We start from the raw sequence: 20,639 nt of genomic DNA on the forward strand, positions 1-20,639 counted from the left end.
CTACGGGTATAGGGCCGTGAAAAGTGGCTGTTTCTCATCGTTACATTTCAGCCAAAACATGATCCTTTCCAAACCATAACCAAATAATTTTTATGCCTAACTCCACATAAACCCCTGTGTTGTTGAAACATGTCATACTATCCACTACATAATAACGTACAAGGAAGGGTATCTATGGTCTGCAGAAATGTACAATACCAGCAATATGTAAGGTGATTGGATTGCTATGTGATGCATTATATGCAACCGCATGGACCTCATCTATTTTTTGCAGGACAGAACTTGGTAACTTTTCAAAGTATGAGGAATGCAAACGTCAATACGATAACAGAGTTTAAGTTTTCCTAAATAAGCCAGTTCTAAAACTCTGTAAATATAAAGCAGGCATAAAAAAATACTAAAGTCTAAAATCTGCAACATATTAAATCATCAAAATTCAAAACGAGGATGCAATGCTTAGCACCCCGTTTGGCTTTTCTGGGAATTCACCTTATGCTACGGACAAATAGTCAACAGAACAGATTACATTTTTCTTAATGTTTGGAGTTGTTTACATTATTTAAGTAGTTTCCCCTAAATGTCCTTCCTTTTTCTTTCAGCGATGCAATAACTTCATGGTAAACAAACCTCCTGAGTGAATGTTTCATATACTGTGTTTGCTATATACTGTGTTTCAGAAATGTCCAATTTATATTATGGGAGAAAAAGTGATAAACAACTTCCAGATTGTGTTCCTTGTATATGCACCTCTTCCTGCCCTTGCTAATAAAGCGTTATATCCAGGTCACCCAACAAAAGCCTGTGGCTCAGGTGTTTCCTCTCTGAATGCAGCAGAGGTGGCCAGGAAACTGTCCCTATGGCTCGTTTCATGACACATATGGTTTCTTTCAGACACATCCTCCCTAAACTTCCTTCTTCAGACCAACAGTGGCTGCAGGATCTACTCTACTAGCCCATCAGCGCCATGAAGTAAAGATATTTACTTTATATTTTATGCTCTCTCTGATCCTGCAGCCTTGATTTAAATATTTCCAGATGTTTCAGTCTTTCTCTTCAAATCTCTGTGAAATTATTACAAGCTGCACTGGACTAATCTACTCTTCTATAATAAATGACTGATCCCCGTTTGAATGAGTCTGTCCTGAGAGGCTCACTCATTGGAGGAAATTGGATGGGCAACGTAAGCGCTCCTCTTGAATGGGAAATCAGCAGAGAGGGAAAAAAACGACTGAGCAGCACACACACACAGCAGGCTGACAGTAGTCGAGCAGCAGCCACTGAGACGCACACACGGACTGAGCCTTAAGAGGGACCACATTATCATTTTTGGAGTAAACACGTTTTCATTTTTCGGGAGTTGTTGTTCTTGTTGTTGTTGTTGTTCTTGTTGTTTTAATCACAGGATTCGCGTCAATGCGAGCCACGCGCGCATTCCTCAGCAGGATTTGCGCATCTCCAAATTGATTTCTGCTCTCTGCGAGAGCGTTGTTTGAATTTTTCCTGCCCGGTAGAAAGCTCGCATAGTCATGCTCGAGAGGCGACTGGCGACGCGTTTCATCTGAAATCCTCGTCTTTCAAAAGAAATAATAATAAATAATTTTTTAAAAACATGGAACAACAGCATCTTACCAAACCGGAATGCAAAAACATGGATGCGTGTCTGAGGCGACTGAAGCAAGAACTGGTATGTTGTGTTGTTTATTTCTACTACTGCAATCAGCTGTGAGTCATGTTGTTCTTTATTATTGTGCATTTCAAACATCTACGTAGGCCAGCATCGTTAATGCAATGTGGCATACCTCTGTGCACATAAATGAAAATAATAATTCATTTTTTTATAACAAAATATATACGAAATGACATCAAATGAACCGCTGTGTGTCCTGATGGTTCTCTCTTTTATTCTACTTTTTGCTTTTCAGTTGGGGGTGCATGTGTATTTTCTTTAAAATCGCATTAATCTGTGTGGGCTTAAAGCTTCGACCACACCAGAAGCATGTGTACATATCCCCGCTCCTCTCTGTCCACACATCTGGGACAGATGTTTTAATCTTAATGAGCTCAAGACAGTTTCTCCTCCTCTCTCAGGCAGACTGCTTTTAGTCGTGAAATAGTTGTTAGATTCACAGTGTTTTGATTTGTTGTAGAAAATGCAATTATGCACTGGGGCTAAAATGATTAATCAATGGATTAATTCAGCAAGTGTTCTGTTAGTCGAATAGTCGTTTGATTTAGTTTTGAAGCAGAAATGCTCAGAGTTTGCTGTTTCTGGCTCCTTAAATTATAATAATTTGCTACTTTTATCTGTTTAATATCATGGTAAACTGAATAATTTGGGGTTTTGAACTGTTCATGAACAACAAAAAAAGACATTTAGAGACATGAGCTTTGGGACATTTATACACCAAACAAATAATCGATTAATCAAGAAAATAGTCAATTGATTAATCGACAAAAATAATCATTCGTTTATTAATTAAGATAGTAATATCTTCATATCAGTATTGCAATAACACTGTAGGGCTGACTATTGGTGCTTTCACAAAATGTTTCTACAATGAATTTTTTAATTATTTTATCAATACTGTAGATATAATAACTAAGTGGGTGAAGGAAAATAATACAACAGTTGGAACAAGCTGATGAATTGAAAAATATTACATCCTTTTACTGTAATATTGCTGTTTTTGAGGTTTAAATGGTCTAGCGCCACCTTATGTCGCACATATCAGGAGCACTGAGGTCTCTTTCTCATTTGCTTAAGATTGTTTTGAGTTTCATACTTTGACTTCATTTTCTGTGCTTATTGTTGTTTGCTTCTGTATTTATCTCACTTACACTATATCGATCCGAAATCTAGGACGATATCTCGTCTCATATCACGATTTCAATATATTATTAATATATTGCCCAGCCCAGGTTGCAGCTCAATAACAGACTGCTGTGAGGTTTTGCTCTCACAAAGGAGTGAGTGGAGCTGGCAGTCACACTGTGTTTCAGCACGTTATTTTGAACTCAATGAATTTGTCATTCTCCCTTATTTAAGATGTTCACATCTCTCCTCTGACAAACAAATTTGTTTGATGGTGGCAAATTCAGAGTGCTATCTCTTACCCCCGTCCTTGAAATGTAAAAACAAAATCTGTTAGCCTCACCCTCACACCCAAATCACTTGGCAGTGACACAATGTAGACCCATTTTTCAAAGGAGCCTTAACTGGCACAGATTTCTTTTGGAATCATCTTCAAAGCAGATTTTTTTCTTTCTTTCAATCCAGCCACTGGCCCGCAGAAAAGCCGCGCATGGCTGCGTGTTTTGCAACATGATCCACTCTGTGAGTTCTGTGAATTTGCGTCTCCGAATTAGCCACACGTCTGTGAAGTGGCACTTGAGATTTCAGGGGAGTAGACGTCGATGCCAGGAGGACATGTAGTGTTATAGCTGCCATATCACAGTTTGGTAACATAATAGAAAAAGTGTCGCGCCTTGCCGGGGATCAAACAGGAGAACAGAGAGCAGATGCCGGTTAAAAAGCCGAGGCAGGCTCCCCCTGCAAAGGACCATGTGGGATGCAATCTGTTGTTCAGAAAACGAAGGATATCTGTGCCAAGGTTGTCACTTTTCTTTCCACTGTGACGGATTTTTATCTAGAGCCCAACTGACGAGCAGTAAACCAGCTCCATCTGCAGCACAGAGATCACAAACATCTAACAACCGACTTACACCTGCTGCAGAGTCGAGTAGCTCTTCAGTATCACTTCAAAGACTGTCTTTCAAAGGGCTGTCCCACTTGTTTTGCAAGTTTTAACTAATTAAATGACAGAAAACCATTTTGCAGACCATGCTACTGTGTTAAATACATTTTTCAGTTTCAGAAAGTGATCTGTATTGTATGAAAACCAGTTAGTAGACTGTTGAAACCTGTCTGAGTTGTAATCCATCCCACTTAATATCAAGTGTAGCTAATGTTGTTCGGGATACATCATCGTGTTGAAGCAGCTTAATTGCAGATTGATTGGGCTGCACTACATTACCCAAGCCGCAATAATGCAACTTTGACAGAAATTAATGCGGAGTTCATGGTTAGTGTAATAACTGCTCAAATTAAGCACGTTTCAAGGAGCCTGATAATTTGCCATTTCACTTAATTATGCAGTGTGGCACCGTGTTTATGTTTTCTGTTTGTTTTTGCCCTAATCAGTAGTGAGTGATATATCCATCCAGCTGATTTTCACTCTGCAAGGAAGCTACAACAGTGACCTCTGGGTTGAGCTAGCTTTTTTTCATATCAATCAAAGAAATATGCAGCTTTTATAAGTTATGTAGACGTATAAAAGACCTGGACAGCTGCGTTGATCTTATCCGTGCTTGTCATCTTTTTATGGACGTTTCTTCCGTCTCTATATTTCCTGCTGTTCACAAGAGGATGATGTCCTCATTCTTAAACCCATCTTCAAAGCTGTGCGCCATTAATGAGCACAACACCAAACGTCTTTGAAACACTTAAATGCCCACTCAGAGATGTGGGCAGCAATTCAAAGATCTGGAGTCAGAGTCTGTTAATTGATTTTCATATCGTATGGAAATGGTTTTACACTAATCACTGCCAGGAACAGGTGGAAGAAAATGCATCTGAAGACCTAACACTGTGCAGCATGCATTTAAAAATTGTTAGCAGTTTTGCAAAGCACACGTGCAAAGTCCCCACCTCTCAAAGATGTGTTTTTCTTTTTATCCATTTCCCCTTAAAACAAGCAACCAAAGTTTGTCATTAGAGAGGTGATTTTGCTTCTGTTGAAGGAAGCGATGTGAGTGTGCTTCTTAAAATCTAAGACCTAAACATACAACAGGCAAATTACATTAGGTATGTCACTAATGGGAGTGTCAATCACTGTCTAACACCGGAAACACATATTGATAGGGGAACAGACTGCGACACAAAACCTGCAAAGAAAACAGAAACCCACAGAGCAAAGCTGACTTGTCAGTACAGAGATGATTCTGATACATCTTATAGTCACTGTTCAGGTGCACAACTGACTCCTCATCTGAGTCTGACTGAGGCCCAAACATGTACAGCTGAATCTCTCCGATGCTTCTTCTGATACTAACGCTTGCCATCTTGATATGTAATGCTCTTTCACCGGTCAACCTTGACCTGGTTGTCCTTCATTTTTATTTTTACATACTTTAAAAATGTTTCTGTAAAGGGCAGCAGGGCCCTGTCTACATGTAGATATCTTTACAAAGTGATATTTTCCTCTATGTTTTGGTCTCTTGTCTGCATGTTTTAGGTTACTAAACTAAGATTTTTTTAAACTACTTCCAAGGTACAGATTTTTCAAAACTTCAGTTACTGTTTATCTGTGCAGATGTGTAAAACAGAAAGTTTGGGAAACAATGACAATGAACAATGATCTCCAGTAGGTGTTTTGAATAACTTTTGTGTGTACAATTTGCTACCTTTGACGAGGGGAGGCTGCTGAAGACAACTAACACCAGCAAGCTTTTGAAATAATTTTTGTATTTTAGTGGGGACAGAATTTTTTTTTTTAAAACAAAGCTTGTGTGAATATAACAAGTTTCTCAAAACAGAGGGGGAGGATATCCATTTTTAAAAATATGTGCATGTGAGGACAGGGCCTACATAAGGAGCTGAAAAAATGTTCACCTTGCAGGTTGCAGTGTCTATTCCTTTGAACATGGAATTCAAGCCTGTGTAAAAGTCACATAATTTACAACTGTGGACTCAGTGCACAGTAGACATCCTGAAATCCAATGCACTAACAGCTCTAAAAGAAGAAGAGTGTCATCTGAAAATGTGAACACTGTGTCAGGCATCAGGGGGTAGGGGGAGTCAGTCTGTGTGGGGTAGTGTCAGGTCACGCTTGAACATTTGACCCTTGACCCGACAAGGTCTGGGGCTATTTCTCCCAACTGCTGACCACATTCAAAACACTAGTGACACCAAAAAAATATTAACTGACAGCTTAGTTTTCAAGCCAAGAATGTAACATTGTTTTTCATCTTTCTACTGACTGAAAACAGAGTTTGTCAACAGGCTGTTTGCTCCCATTTGTTCCAATAAAAAGCTTTGCATGGCTCCATAGAAATCCAGAGGATATAATGGAAACAATGAAATATTTTTAAGCTCATGCATGACTCATTATTCACACAGCAGACAAAGAGTCACAAAAAAAACATAAGCCCTTCCTGCCTGCTTAGAGTCAAAGATACAAATGCTGACATGCCTTTGAGTCATCTTGTCTAAATGTAGGGTAGACACCTGCATTTCAGACACTCAAGCATAAGTCAAACCTTTTTTAGTGTCATCACTTCTGAAGCTGATTTCATATGCATCATACTCCTTTATCCCTCACACACCTGAGGCACATTTCAAAACATGACTGTCAGCTTGGAATTCAACACCAAAGCCAGTAAGTATGAGGTCATGATATACGAGAAAAATAGTGTAGTGTATTCTGGAAAGCTCGTGTGCCTCAAAGTGGCATGTTCTTTGTTACCTTTAGGGTGTGGGATCAGAAATCTGCTCACCACACAAAGAAGTGTAGTGGTTTAACTTTGAGTTCGTTTGTTCGGAGCCTCCCTCGTGGCTCCTGTTCTCCAACCTGCCCTTCCTTCCCCTCGGCTATAATTGGCTCTTAGTGGCAGCTGTGGGGTTTTGCATGGGTGATCACTGTGTTTGAGAGGGAATTTTTATTTACAAAGCCAGTTTATCGTTATGAGACAGAACGCACGTAACCCACTTTATCACAGTTCACAGAACAGAAAACGCCATGTTTGGGATTTACTGTATCAAGAGACAGTTGAGTGGTTAATTATGCTGCTGCTGTAACCACACGTGACCCCGCTGGTCTGAGATTGAGTTGTGTCTTTCCTCTGCTCTGTTTGCTTTTATTTGAAGAAAAATATGTGGATTATTTCTCACGGGTGTTGCCCTCACTGAGGTCTAGGTCAATATTGTGTTCTCTCTCATGTTATTGTGTCTTTGGGGCCTTCAAATGACATTTTGTCTGGCATTATTGCTTTATGTGTGGCCAAAAGAAATTGGATTTTTGGAACTGTTCTGCGGGTGAAATGGAAGATATGTTGCAGAATGCATTTGAGTAGCAATAATTGATTTTTTTGGCCACTTGGGGAGCAAGCTGTAGACGAATAATTGACAAATTATCACAGTGCAAAGTTGTTGTGGAAAATCTTTTATCCTGTAGTAACCTAATTACACATCCTGCAGACACAGAGCAACATTAGTATTAGGGCTGCCCCTCGAAAGTCCGAGATTTGATTCCTAAGTTAGAGACTCCTCAGTCAACTGAGATTGCCTCAGTTTTTTCTTCTTTTTTCTTTGCTAGTCAGTCTGCTATGCTGGGGGCGTTTTGCTTTCCAGAGTTTGCTGTGGCATGAACGCTCTTGATTTTCACACTCCTCTTTGGTAAAAGTTGCAGCAGACACAATGCAGCGACACAGAGGGAGAGAGACTCCACCTCTGAGATAATGTTATCTTCTCTCTCTTTCTTATAAATGGTGAATTTACAGCTCAGAGTGACTCAGTAAGATATAGTCCTTGTCTTTTGTTTGATATCTTACATCTGAAAAAAATTTGTTGTTGAATAGTTGGATTGAACTGCCGTATCTGATTAGGCTGGCATAATTGTGAGTGGGGTATGGCCCTAGTGGCCCTATAATAGACTATAACATGTCCAGAAGACTTTTGCGTTTATTTGAAGTCATGTTTCTTGACAAAAATAAGTCCCATATTCACTCCCCTTTTAGCTCAGTTTTTGGTCTCCACCAATTCCTACTGAAAATATCAGTTCCTTTAGTTGCTCAGTGCCCCACTATGTTCACCAGCTAGTCACAAACTCATTGTTTCTGCTATTTGGTGCTGAGCAGGTGGGTTTATAAGAAGTTTTCTTCGAACATCAGCTGCTTTTTCACAGCTGGAGACGTTCTATAATATCAATGTTGTAGCTGATCTAAAGAAAATAACTTGCAAACTATTTTAATAGTCCATTATTTGTATTGCGTTATTTTTCAGGCAAAAAATGTCAAATTTTTGCTGAATCGAGCTGTTTAAAAGTGAAAATTTGCTTTGGGTTTTGGAGTGCAAATTGAAGATGTCACTTGAGGTTCAGGGAAATTGTGATGAGCATTTGACATTTTACAGACTTAACAATTAATAGATTAATTAATGAATCATAAAAATAATCAGTAGATTAATCAATAATGAAAATAATTGTTAATGGCAGCCCTAGTTGTGGGCCATAAGACCAAAATAATATGCTTAAAGACAATAAAGTGCTCTGTAGAGCTGTGGGAAACTGCAAATTTGGATGATAATTCTCTGTAAGTTCATCAAAGTTTAGTCATTTGATTCACTGTTAATGTAAAAATATTGAGTGCAGCTTTAAAGTCATTAAAAAGGCAAATTTGCTCCCTTTATATCACAGCACCTGCATATACAAACTTCAAATTCCAAAACACTGTATCCTAAACTGAACAACTGAGCACACTATGATAGCATGTACAGGATGTGCATTACACATTACTAAGTTTGATAGTATTATGCACTAATGGAGGACCATTCACTTCCAATAAATCACTGAACTCGATGAGCATTTAAACACTGCAGAAAAATCAGGGCACTCATCATGAAAGCTTTTGATGTTAGACTAAGAGGGGGGCAGGATCTGGAGTCTCTGCAACATTAACGTCACACTTGATGTTACAACTGTGGGCTGGAGAATTGGCCGTGCACTTTCACTGCCCACACACAAGGTGCTGACGTCAACTGTGGTGCTATCAAGCATCTGTCTAACGATCATAGCTTCCACCGAAGACTTTCAGCCAGGAAGACAACAGATTGGCTCCCAGATTTTCACCAAATATCATCTGCCAAAGATGATGATATGGATCCTAATCATCCTGTGTCTCCCACAGCAGCATAGTTTTAGTGATGGCGTAAATGAGCTCTAGCAGGAAACAAGCTATTAAACCACCTCCCGTCTCTGAAAGGCCTTCAGGGAGTCTTTTCTGGTCACAGAAGCAGTAGATAAATCTGTTTTTCAAAAGGCACATTTTACCCAATTCTCCATTTCTACTCACCTCTTGCTGATAGTTTGGGTTTGATTTGCAAGGCTTTTGGGATACTTATCTGGTCATTTTTGCTGCTGCCCAAATACAACCGGAGGTGAAGGTAGTTTTAAAAACACAAGAGCATCGTTTCTTTTCAGGAATATGGTTCACATTGCCCTGATTAACCCACAGGACCAACTGTCAGGCATTTTCATAGAAGCTATTTGTTTGTAGTGGTTCTAGTAAAGAGTTTTCACTGTGAGGTCTATAGATTAACCAGAACCCTCAATATTAATGATAAAATTAATTGCCATGTCTTGCCTTTAAAAAAATACTTGTATAAGCATTCTTGGATTTGACTTTCAGCAGAATAAAGTACATCTAGAATATTTTTTTTTTTTTTTTTGTGGCTAATATACATTTTGCTGCTGGCCTCATCGACAGCAGTACATGAATTTTTTTTCTGCTTCTCCATACTGGGGGCATGCTGACTGACATCGTATGTAATACTCCAACTATAGATAAGTGCCTCATACAACCCCACTTCAAATGAATCTGAACTATCCCTTTAACGACTAGTTATCATACAAGCGTGTCCAACTCTCTTTTGAACATTATTCACACTTCTTCCCCTCCTGAACATGACCCGGAGGACATTCGGACCAAACAGAGTCACCATGTAACCGTTTTTGTCAAAGATCCATTCATTGCCACAGTAATTTATTTCTTTCACTGAATGCTCCACAGCTTTTATAGCCCTCTTAATCGCGACTTCGGGCAATGGTTTGTGGCGTGTCCAGCGACTTCGTCACAGAGACCCTCTCTGTATCCCACGGACAGAGACCCCCATTCCTGTCCTTGACCCACACAGCCTACCATTCATTTTTAATTAGGGGTGGAGGTGGAGGGAGGGTGGAGTACACTAGCTGCTGCTGCTGGCCAGCTCCTTCTAAACAGGAAGACCTTTTGGGCCTGATAACCTTGGCCTCACTGTTTCCTCCCCCTGCAGTTAATAACAAATAAACAACAACAGTGAATGGCCTGAATTTTATAGCCTGAACAGAGTGCTGGTTTGTTTTTGGTTTGTTTATTTCTCACCCAACAATCCAGTTAATGTATATCAGCGACGCACACGTACATGTCTTATAAAAAGACACTGACTTCATTCAAGTAAGGCGTGTTTGGACATGTGTGACCTCAGTGTGTTTGCACAGTGAATTTATTTTTTCCCTCCATAACTGATGAAGGTAATATCGAGGCTGCAATAAAGGCAGAGAGCAGGAGACGGCAAAGGGGGAGCATTGATTTATTAATACTGTGTGGTATTTAATTCACTCACATGCACATCGAATGATTTCTGGATGTATCATCATAGTAGATTAACCTTGATGTGAGAATATAAATTAAAGAATCACCAATAAACTGTTTGGGTTTTTTTTTCAATTAAAATGGCCAGACTTTTTTAATAAGCCTCCATTCGACATTAATTCATGAGTGCCAGCCATTGTTCTTAAACTTTGAAGCATTTAGCCTTTAATTGGCAATTATGTATGGTTGGCTGGCATCACTGCAGCCAAAGAAGAAGAAGAAAAAGTGGGGGATGAAGGGGGAGAAACTGGACAGCTCCCGTGTGTCTTTCTTTCATTCATTCAGCTGATTTTGCTAGCTTTTTTTTTTATGATCTTTTTATAGAAATGCACGCTTGATGGATTAAATGGCTGAAATAGTTTGAAGGCAGGAGTTCAAAAAGAAGATTTAACAAAGCTTAACAAGACTGGGTTAATGATTCCAGTGTTTCTGGACATTCCCTGCAGCTCCAATTTCATCCCCGTTCTCTTATTAAATGAGATGAGACAGATGTTTTTTTCCCATTCTTTCCTGGCTACGACCTGAAGGTGGTTCGAGGTCCTGTCAGGTCTGCGTCCCGTGTGTTTTGGCCCTAATGAGGCCCTGAGCTGTTTCACACATTGTAAAAGTGACACATCTCAGAATGAACATCTGTGTTTGAACTAGAAACCGCCACAGGACGTTATTTTAAAGTCACTCTCCTGAGCAGATGGCAGAATGAAGGTTGAAAAGGCTGACATATTTGGGCCAAAAAGTTCAGCCTTGAAATGGCAGCGCCTGGAGTTAGCTGGCATGGTAAAGATGGAATAATGGGGTTTAGTTTACTACTGTTGTTCTATTTGCTCTGCAGGGCACAATTTGAATTATTAATGTAGCCTTAGAATAGAAACGCCAGCAAACAGCTCTGTAAATAACCAGTGAAAGCTTTTTGGGGATAATGGAAAAGTTGCATGTGAGTGTTAAATTAGGGTGTTTTTGGTTGGCGTGTGCAAACAGGTGCGGCCCTTTTACACTGCATGAGAATGGTGTGTTTAGCAGATAATATTACAAAAACAGATTTAATACATTTAAGTGGTCGAGCTTTCAGCAGCAGCTCAGAGTGCGGTAATCCCTCAGCTGATCCCTGCACAAACTTTGCTAAAGCCACATGTCTGCCTGCGAAGATGTAACGACAATACATAACTCTACACGTCATTTTGTCTTCAGACTTGTTGACCTTTGATGTGGAGGAAAGTAAACTGTAATTATGCGCTCTCTCCCAGCCTCTCCCAGGACACAGACAATTACAGCTAATGAAGTCAGCCATATGTGGAAGACAAGAAGACAAGAGACAACCTGATTGTGCTAATTACACGTACCTTCGCTGGCTAATTTAGCGAGCCGACGGGAAGCTCAGAGGCTTTTGTTCCCAGCATGTGCATTGATAGGCTTATTATCTGATCTTACGGGCTGTTCACACCCCCATGCACCTACTCAGCCATATGTTAGTGATGAGCAGAGTGTTTTAACCCAGAGGTTTAATGCTAATGGTGCAGGGTATTGGATAAGCGTCAAGGCATGGACAGTGCTTAATCGATTAACAGAGAATGACTCAACAACAGTTCTGATGATGAATTAAGTAATTAATCAAGTAAGAATGGAAAACATCCTTAACTTAAAATGTTCCCTTCTTTTTATGCTTTATCGAATAAATAGAACATCTTTGGTTTTACATTGCTGGTCAAACAGAAAAAAAACAACTTCATACATTGTAGATCAACTTGGGCTCTAAGAAATTGTGATGGCAATTGCAATTTTCCTTTATCATTAAATTAAATGATGGATTAAATGATTAATCACATTATTTATTGTATGAATTATTAATTTTGGCCTTTAAGAAATTGTACCTTTTCTAAAAGCAGCTTTTTTTAAAATGTCAAATATCATTAATGTATTTTGGAACAAGACTAACAGTCTACAGCCATGCAAGTGGCTCTGTAATGCTGTACTAAAGTATTGGGGCTTAGAGCTTCATGCTAACATCGGCATGCTAACATCAGGGTTTCCCATACATTCATTTATTTGTGGCAGTATTGATTTTCTGTTTTTGGACCTGCTTGCCTCTGTCTCTCCTTTTCTCTTTCTCTTTCACAGTCACATTGACTATGGACTAATCTGCGCCTATCATTTTTTCAACCTGCTTATTCAAGCAATTTGCTGTGTTCCCATGGAAAATGAAAATACACATTTATGACTGCTGTGTAGCTTGGGGAAAATGTTTCTGGGGCACTGAATTTGATTAATTCACTGTTTATCTGACCACAATTGAGACAATAATTAGGCTAGCTATCCAGCATACCGGTGCTGCTGCAGCTGTGACAATGCTACATAAGTCCAGTGACAAAAAGTTTGCTGCGGCTGTCTCACACACACAGTCAGTACGTTTACAAGTTAGAAAAAGTATAATTAGTGTGTTAGTCTGACAAAAACTGGACTTTTAAAATACATGTAAAAATGTTGGTGCGACTGAAATCGGACTAAATTTAATTTCTCAAAATCAGACAAACATAACCAGATACTGGATAGGAAGCTGAGCTGTTCCATCATGTAAACATCTCAGTCGGACTTTAACTGGACTCTGCGTGCTCTGCGTGCTCCTAGTTGCTGCACTGGTCTTCCTCTGCATTTAGAGATAGGGACTGTTCGTCAAAAAGGGGGACTTTTGTTTTTAATTTTGGCTTAGGTGAGGGACATGCAACTTAAAAAGGTAGTATTTTATATTTGTTTTAAATAAAAAAGTCACCTCCCAGCCACCCCTCTCCTCTGATAAATAAAGTACAGTCCCACTACACCGGCAAGGAAGCAATAAGTGATATACTGCAGTGGACAAGGCTGCGGCAAAAGATACTTAAGTCACCTAAAGTAAATCAATATAATTTTAAGTATACACTATATTTAGATATTTTATCCTCTTTAACTTCCACACCAGTTGGTGCAGGCAGCAGTAGAGCAGCAACTCCGCCATTCAGAGGAGTACAATTTTGATGTTTTTCTGAGTGTGGTGTTTTTGATACAACTGCTTCAAATCCCCGTCCGTAAGGGCTGTTTTACAGCAAGGTAAAGCAGGAAAAATATGTTCTCATTATAGTGTAGGCTAAACTTAAACTCATAATGATTTTTAGGTGGCTTAAAACTAATCAAAGAAGTCAGAGTTTGCTCAGCGCCGTTTGATCATATGTACATGATGCAGCAGTTTTCTGCCCTGAAGTTACTGTCAATAAACACTTATGATTGTGATTCAATCTATATCTTAGACTGTATAAATAATAGGTTTATTGTAACTAGCTGAAAGGGAGCATATCTCCACCTGCAGTGGTGGAGTCGGACATACTTCGTGGATAAATCGATTCCATATTTTGACATGATGAACAACATGTTAGGGCACATTAATTGGAGTTTGCACGATTGCGTTTAGAGAGGCATATTAGTGGATTATTAATTTTCATTAGCCATGTAAACTGCTTAGTAAGAATTTAGTTGTTTTTTTTTAATAAGGGCAAAAAAACAGAATATTTTGTGCATGTAAACAGGCTAATACTCATCAGATAGATACTGTATTGTATTTGAGGTTTGTGATTTCGCCCATTTTCTCATTGCTACAATTTTTTTTTTTTTTTTACCGACATGTAGACCTAATTTTTTTGTTATTGATTACATTTGGTTATTTTTCCAGAAACACAACATTCTGCCACAGCTACTTCTCTCACGGTACTTATAGGTCACTTTGTTTACGATGCTGTAATGTCAGTTGTCCTACGCAGTTACTTTTCCCACCCCGGGGATCAACACAATCACTGCTCCCTTAAGATTAAGTATCACAGCCTGGTGATGTTACACCTACAACTAACCCCCCCGTCCTCTTGTGTTCTTATGGAGTCATCCATAATTAAATCCATCAACAGTTTTCTCTTCGACATCTCAACATATGGCGAGGGATACATCCCATCCTCACACATGCACTCAACCCTCCTCCCCCGCCCCCTCTCTCTACTCATCCGGCTGACTCTCACTCGCTCCTCTCATTGTCAGTCTGTTTCCGCCTGAGTGACCCCACCCCCCCGAACGTTTCGGGATTATAGTCTAGACGGGCAGTGCTGATTGGCTGTCACGCCCAGCGGTGTCCCCCGATTGGAGAGAGATACATATAGGGGCTGTCAGACAGATCCGTTTGAAATGTGAGAGACGGTGACAGAGGTGCAGACTAACAACAGGGAGACAGACAGGGATATCTATACCTCCTGCTTTGTGACAGTTTATAGAAGGTAAGGTTACAATTTCAAATGATTTATGTTGTTTTGTATAATTAGAAGCTCTTGTTTTACATCTTGAGATATTTTATTCTAGTACTGAAACAAAATAGCTGTTAGAGGCCTAACTGATGAGCAATAAACTGCACTTGTGTTAAGTTGACAGTTATGTATGTCTTTTTCGGTTTAACTGACAGATCCTGACAGGCAGCTTGTTGATCAGCTGCTGTAGGTGTTCTTCAGAAGTTTTGAACCAGCGGTTTCCCACAGAAGCCGGCACGTTTTTTAAAATTCCTTACATGCTTCCTCTTGTCTTCCCATGGATGTTTGTCTTTTTTTAAAAAGGCAGGTTTACTTCACAATGGGTTGCTACGTTTGCCAATGTCAGCATGTTCTTAAGATGAAGATAAACCTGTTGTTAGATTGAAAGAATCATTCAAAAGGTCTGGGTCAAATGATTCAAGCAACAAGTTAAGACACAGGTCAGGATGCTGCCTCTGGGCTTTCTGTCTGCCCTCAGGAAAAAGAAGACGGTTACATCACATGACGCAGGCTCTTAAACAGATGAGAGCAGAAAGAGAGAGGAGGAGGATAAAAGCCGAGTGTATGATTACTGCTGCACACAGGGAAGTCAAAGTGAAGACAAAGAGCTCAGAGGAGGGAGCAGATATGTATTGAAGTAAATGGATAGAAAACGGAGATGGAAAGAGTGAAAGACTGACATAAAAAAGTCTGTTTTACAGCTGTCATTACTTGGATCCCATCTCGTACGCAGGCCATATGGGACCCTGGCCTGTCATCCAAAACTAGGTCACATGACCCATAATTAAACAAGGTGCCTGAAACACATGATAAGAGTCTAACCAACACAGACACTGAAAGCAGGACTGTTTTTTATTTATGAGTGCATGTATTTAATGTTTATACCACCAGGTGATTGTGTGTAATTGGATTTGTGCTGAGATAAATGACAAACAGGAGGAGGGGCAGTGAGGAAATCAGTCTTTGATGGATGAGATGGGTCCAGCAGGAGGCTGACATTTCAAATGATTAAATTGATGACCTCTACAAGGTCTTTAGATGTTAAACCAAAGTGGACATTGTGCTTGGGCGGTATCCAATTTTTCATACCTTCATGAAATTTCACTGGGGTATACGGTATATGACAGTATAAGAGTGCAGGGCTTTGTGCTGTTCACTTTTCCTATAATCACCAGCTCCAGTTTAGTTGAAATAAATCCTCAATTGAACGAGTTGCTGCAACAACATGCTGTTTTTCCTCACGGTCTCTGCCATTGTTGGCCGCTGGTTGTTTACAGTACTGTAACTTATTCCTCTGCCTTTAGGTGACGTGGTGTCTTTCAGCTCAGCTGCCTGCTCCATCAGTAAAGACTGGAGACTGAGCTCTGGTGGTGCATGCTGTGCACTACATATAATGAGTTTGATAGAAAGGGAAGCGCCTGTATTGAAAAACACACCTTCAGGTTTTCTAAGTACTCTGGTATACCATAATAACTTAATACCACCCAAACCTACTGACATTTTAAATTTTTGTCTCTGATCATCTCTTTATCTTTGTGTGTCCCTTCAGCTGTGCATGAAAGAAGCTGGAGATGGCCTCCACGCTCAGATGAATTCAATGATGGGAGCTCTTCAGGAACTCAAGCTCCTTCAGGTCCAGACAGCACTAGAAAACCTTGACATTTCGGGGCGACCTATTAACCGAGGACTCCCAAATCCAGCTCCGCCAGCTCCTCCTGAATCTACAGCAGCTTCCTCCTCAGGCAAGGATTGCAGATTCAGTCAAACAATGTCTGAGGAGCCCAACCAAATTCAAAGTCCAAGGGTGTCACTAGAGAGCAGAAACACCTTCAGCCGAGATGACAGGAGCCGAAACAGAAGCAGCCTGGGAACGTCGTCTTCATCTGCATCCAGCCTTGAGAGCGAGAGTGAGGGAAGTGAAAGAAGCGCACGAAGTGTGAGAAGCGAGAATGATCTTGAGTCTATACCAAAGAGGTGGTCAGGATACTCCGCCCCACAGGTGGATTTCTACGGACCAATGGTGGGAAACCCTCCACCGGAGTCCTACCCTCAGCGACAGGCTCCCCGTCGTACTCAGGTGGTGGACCTGCCTGGGATCCTGTATAGTCTCTCCAGAGAGGGCCCTTCACTGGACAGCGACTACTCGCAGGACAGCACTGACGATGCCAGTGACTGGACTTCTTCGCTGATGAGCCGCAGCCGCAACCGCCAGCCCTTAGTGCTGGGCGACAACGTTTTTGCTGACCTCGTGGGCAACTGGCTAGACCTGCCTGAGGTGGAGAGGGATGAAGGGGAAGAGGAGGAGAGGAGAAAGAGCAGAGAGGAGAGGTTAGCAGACGGAGGGGCGGACAGACCGGACACCCCCGCTCACCCTCTCCGCCTCAGCCGCTCACAGGAGATCTGCAGGAAATTCTCGTTAACCACAAACATCTTCAAGAAGTTCCTGCGCAGCGTGCGGCCGGACAGGGACAAGCTGCTGAAGGAGCGGCCTGGCTGGATGGCTCCTGAGCTGCCAGAGGGCGACCTCTTCAAAAGGCCAAAGAAAGCGGCTCCTAAAATTTCAAAAGGCAGTTTCTACCTGCCATTCTGGGCAAATGGACAGCAGGGCAAAGGCAGGCCGTGTCCTCATCAAGCTGAGGCAGAGAGGAACCACCAACACCATCAACACCACTTCCCCCAGCTCCACCAGCAGCCATTTGCTGGGATTTATTTAGACAGGAGACAGCCAGAGACTGGTCTGGAGAAAATGCAGCCCTTGTTTGACTACAACACAGCTGTGTGGGTCTGACAGCAAGTCCAACAGACTGCCAGTGATGCCAAACTGAGTGAGTGACAGGTGCTGGGGGGATTTGAGGCTGTGCTGGAGGGGGAATGAATGAATGACTGAATGTGGATACAGTTATCTTCCAAAAATGAACCGATGAACTTCACACCCACAACGAGATTATCAGGGCAACAGTTTGTCAGACAATCCTAAAAACCTAAACCTCGTTTGCTGTGTGTGTCTGGCTGTGTGAAAGAGAGATTTTTTGAGGACTTATGCTGCAAGTTTTGTATTATTCTAGCATCTTCTTGTGTGTGCCTGCATGTATGACTGAGTCTCTGGATGTCTTAAAAGACGGTACATAAAAACGGACATCTTTCTCAGAATGTCACCACCATTACAGATCTTCAGAAAATGCAACGCTACATGACTCTCACTTCTCTGCATCTATGAATGGAAACGCCAACAGTTGGATTGCATGTTTTTTTTAAGCGATGCTACAAACAGCTGTTACTGAACGCACTGCCACTAAACACAGTCATAAGCTCACTTATGTTTCCAACAGGCCTCAACCGAGCGCCTCGGAAACTCAGGTTAAATTGAACACGTCCGTCTCATTCACCTTGCTCAGGGAATGAATAGCCCTTTTTTTCACAAAGACTGTGCTTCTTGATTTCTCCCTGCACAGTACCAAACAACTGCAGCATCATGCCGCTCCAGTGTGTGACTTTAGATAGCATGCCAGCATCGCAAAAGCAAAAGAGGCGTGATAGGCATTTAACACAACAACGTCTGCCTCTCATGTCACATAAAACAGACGTATCACTACACTTTATATACAATAAAGACGGCATAACACAGCAATACCAATTATTTACCATCCCTGTTACATGGCGGCTGATCTCCTCTTCTGTTCAGAGGGTAAGGAGCTATTGTTTTCATAATTTTTGGACAATAACGGCTGCTGTTCTTTGAGTCAGCCACTAAGTGCATGCAGCTGCTTTGCAGTGGGTCACATAGATAACACACAGTCAAAAAGCCACACCCATCCCGCCCATGATCCCATCCTGCCAGCTGTACATTTTACATAGACACTGTTTCAGCGCTGTTACTACCTCCATTGCTATCTCAAAGGCAAGATAACTCTGCCCCCCCATTCCACAATTGAACCTTTTATGCAGAACAGCAAAGCGACTTTATGGTGCGACATTCCCGCCTTGAACAGGCAGTGTAAAAGTTGCTGATGTTACACAGGAGTAAACTATGAGACACTGCCGCATTTAAATGGGTTTCAAACACATTTTAGAGACATCTTGCCTAATCTCATCTAGAAAAAGATGTAACAGCAATACAGTGCACAACTAGTTCAAAAACTGCACATTAAACTTTGTCCCAGCGATCTTGTGCTTGTTAGTAATGCTTCTCTGCCGTGTAGACATGGCACATGTTGAGTCAACTGTCAGTCCGCAGAGAGAGGAGTGGGTAAAGATGGCAACCGCGAGTGCCGACTGACTGACTGCCATCTGGTACCCGGTTGTTATGTAAAGCTTGTTCGCCACAGCCTCGAAGAACATGCAAAACAGGCTTGTTTAATCCCAAAGCTTTGAGGATGAGTTATGATGATGGTGTTACCTACTGTATATATGCAGGTAAATGCATGACATAGCTGTGACAGTTAAGAGAGTGGAGGTAAAGACCCGCAATCTGTCAGACAGGATCAATGTACAGAGCATTGTACATACTTGCCATAAACCAAACAGCAGCAATAACAAACATTTACTGTAATATCCCATCGCATGGTTTTCATTATTCTGCACAAATAAATATGTCACAGTAACAATACAAACACACGTGTATTTAAACCACAAACTGATCTTACAGTATCTATTCTCTTGTATCATAATAAACTGTTTTAGTGTTTTTCATTTCAAGCAGCATCATAAAAAACTAGCTGCAGCTTCCTTCACAAATTCACACAAATATCAGGATTCCCTCAGGATTATAGACGACACTGCCCACTCTGACGCAATATTTTTTAGAGGACCACTGTTATGCAAGGACAATCTCATGCTCTAACTTATTATTAGTATTATTATTATTATTATTATTGTGAAAAAAATAACAGTTTCACTCAGTTTTTAAATGGGATCCCAGACCAATCAACTTAGCCAGCAGGGATTAGGCCTGAGGTCTTTTGAGTGTCTTGGCCAGTCAATCCATATGGTGTTGTCTCAGTATTCAGGTCAATACATACAGTACATTCAGAGGGTCCAACACACACACACACAGCTTCTGCTGAGGAGGTCGTGCTGCAAGGCACAGTCTGAGATGTCATATCATACAGTATGTGTATGTGTATGTAAATGTAACATTTATTTCTTCCTATCTACAAGTTGTCCAAGTGTCATTTTTAGCACTGTTGTTGATATTTTTTCATTGGGGTTCTGCGAACCTTTAGTAGTGATTTTGTGTCATGTGCACTGTAAAACTGTCACTGACTCTTTGTAAATTAAAAATCTGTTTTCAGAAAGAGATGTCAGTCTGTGTCTTGGCTTTAGTTTTTTGGATCAAATAGTGAAACTGTTATTGCTGTCACTGTTGGATGATGTTAGTTTGCAGCTGAAACCTCACAGCAAACAACGAGGGTCCTTATAAATGTGGAGGTGGAAAACAAAATAACAATATCAAAAAAACATGTACTTGATTTCTAAGCATGTTGTGATATGAAAAACATAATCATGTGTACTATTATACTATTGTACTACTATAGTATACTATGTATACTATTATTGACCTTGAAAATATTAGCTGACAAAACAATATAACATCAAAAGTTAAAGGATAACTTTGTTCGTCTTTCCACTGTTCAATAAACAACTCTGGTTTGGTTGAAATTAACACATAATTGACTCAGTTAGATGTTAGCTAGAGTCTGGTGGGTTTGCTAATAGTTATTTTGAGGCTGTTTCTTCAACAAAAATGTCTGTTCCATACTGGACTTGAATTGACAGTGCATAATTGCAGCCTGTCTTGTTGCTGCTCTCGCTTGCTGGACCAATTTCAAAAGTGGGGTTCCCATTTGTCACTTAGACACCAAAACATGG

General features: G+C 40.7%; 1 protein-coding gene across 1 annotated transcript; it reads left to right on the plus strand.

Annotated features, from left to right (window-relative positions):
• The first annotated feature begins 1,224 nt into the window (after positions 1–1,224).
• On the plus strand, positions 1,225–20,092 carry inka2 (inka box actin regulator 2). The gene is made up of 2 exons (XM_042494711.2): positions 1,225–1,684; positions 16,321–20,092. Exons 1-2 carry the CDS (start codon positions 1,610–1,612, stop codon positions 17,557–17,559), a joined length of 1,314 nt encoding a protein of 437 aa, XP_042350645.1. The 5' UTR covers positions 1,225–1,609; the 3' UTR covers positions 17,560–20,092.
• Positions 20,093–20,639: the final 547 nt, after the last annotated feature.

Source organism: Plectropomus leopardus, chromosome 2 (assembly GCF_026936395.1).
Source record: "Plectropomus leopardus strain MGB_pleo_1.0 chromosome 2, ASM2693639v1, whole genome shotgun sequence".
Lineage (NCBI taxonomy): Eukaryota > Metazoa > Chordata > Actinopteri > Perciformes > Serranidae > Plectropomus > Plectropomus leopardus.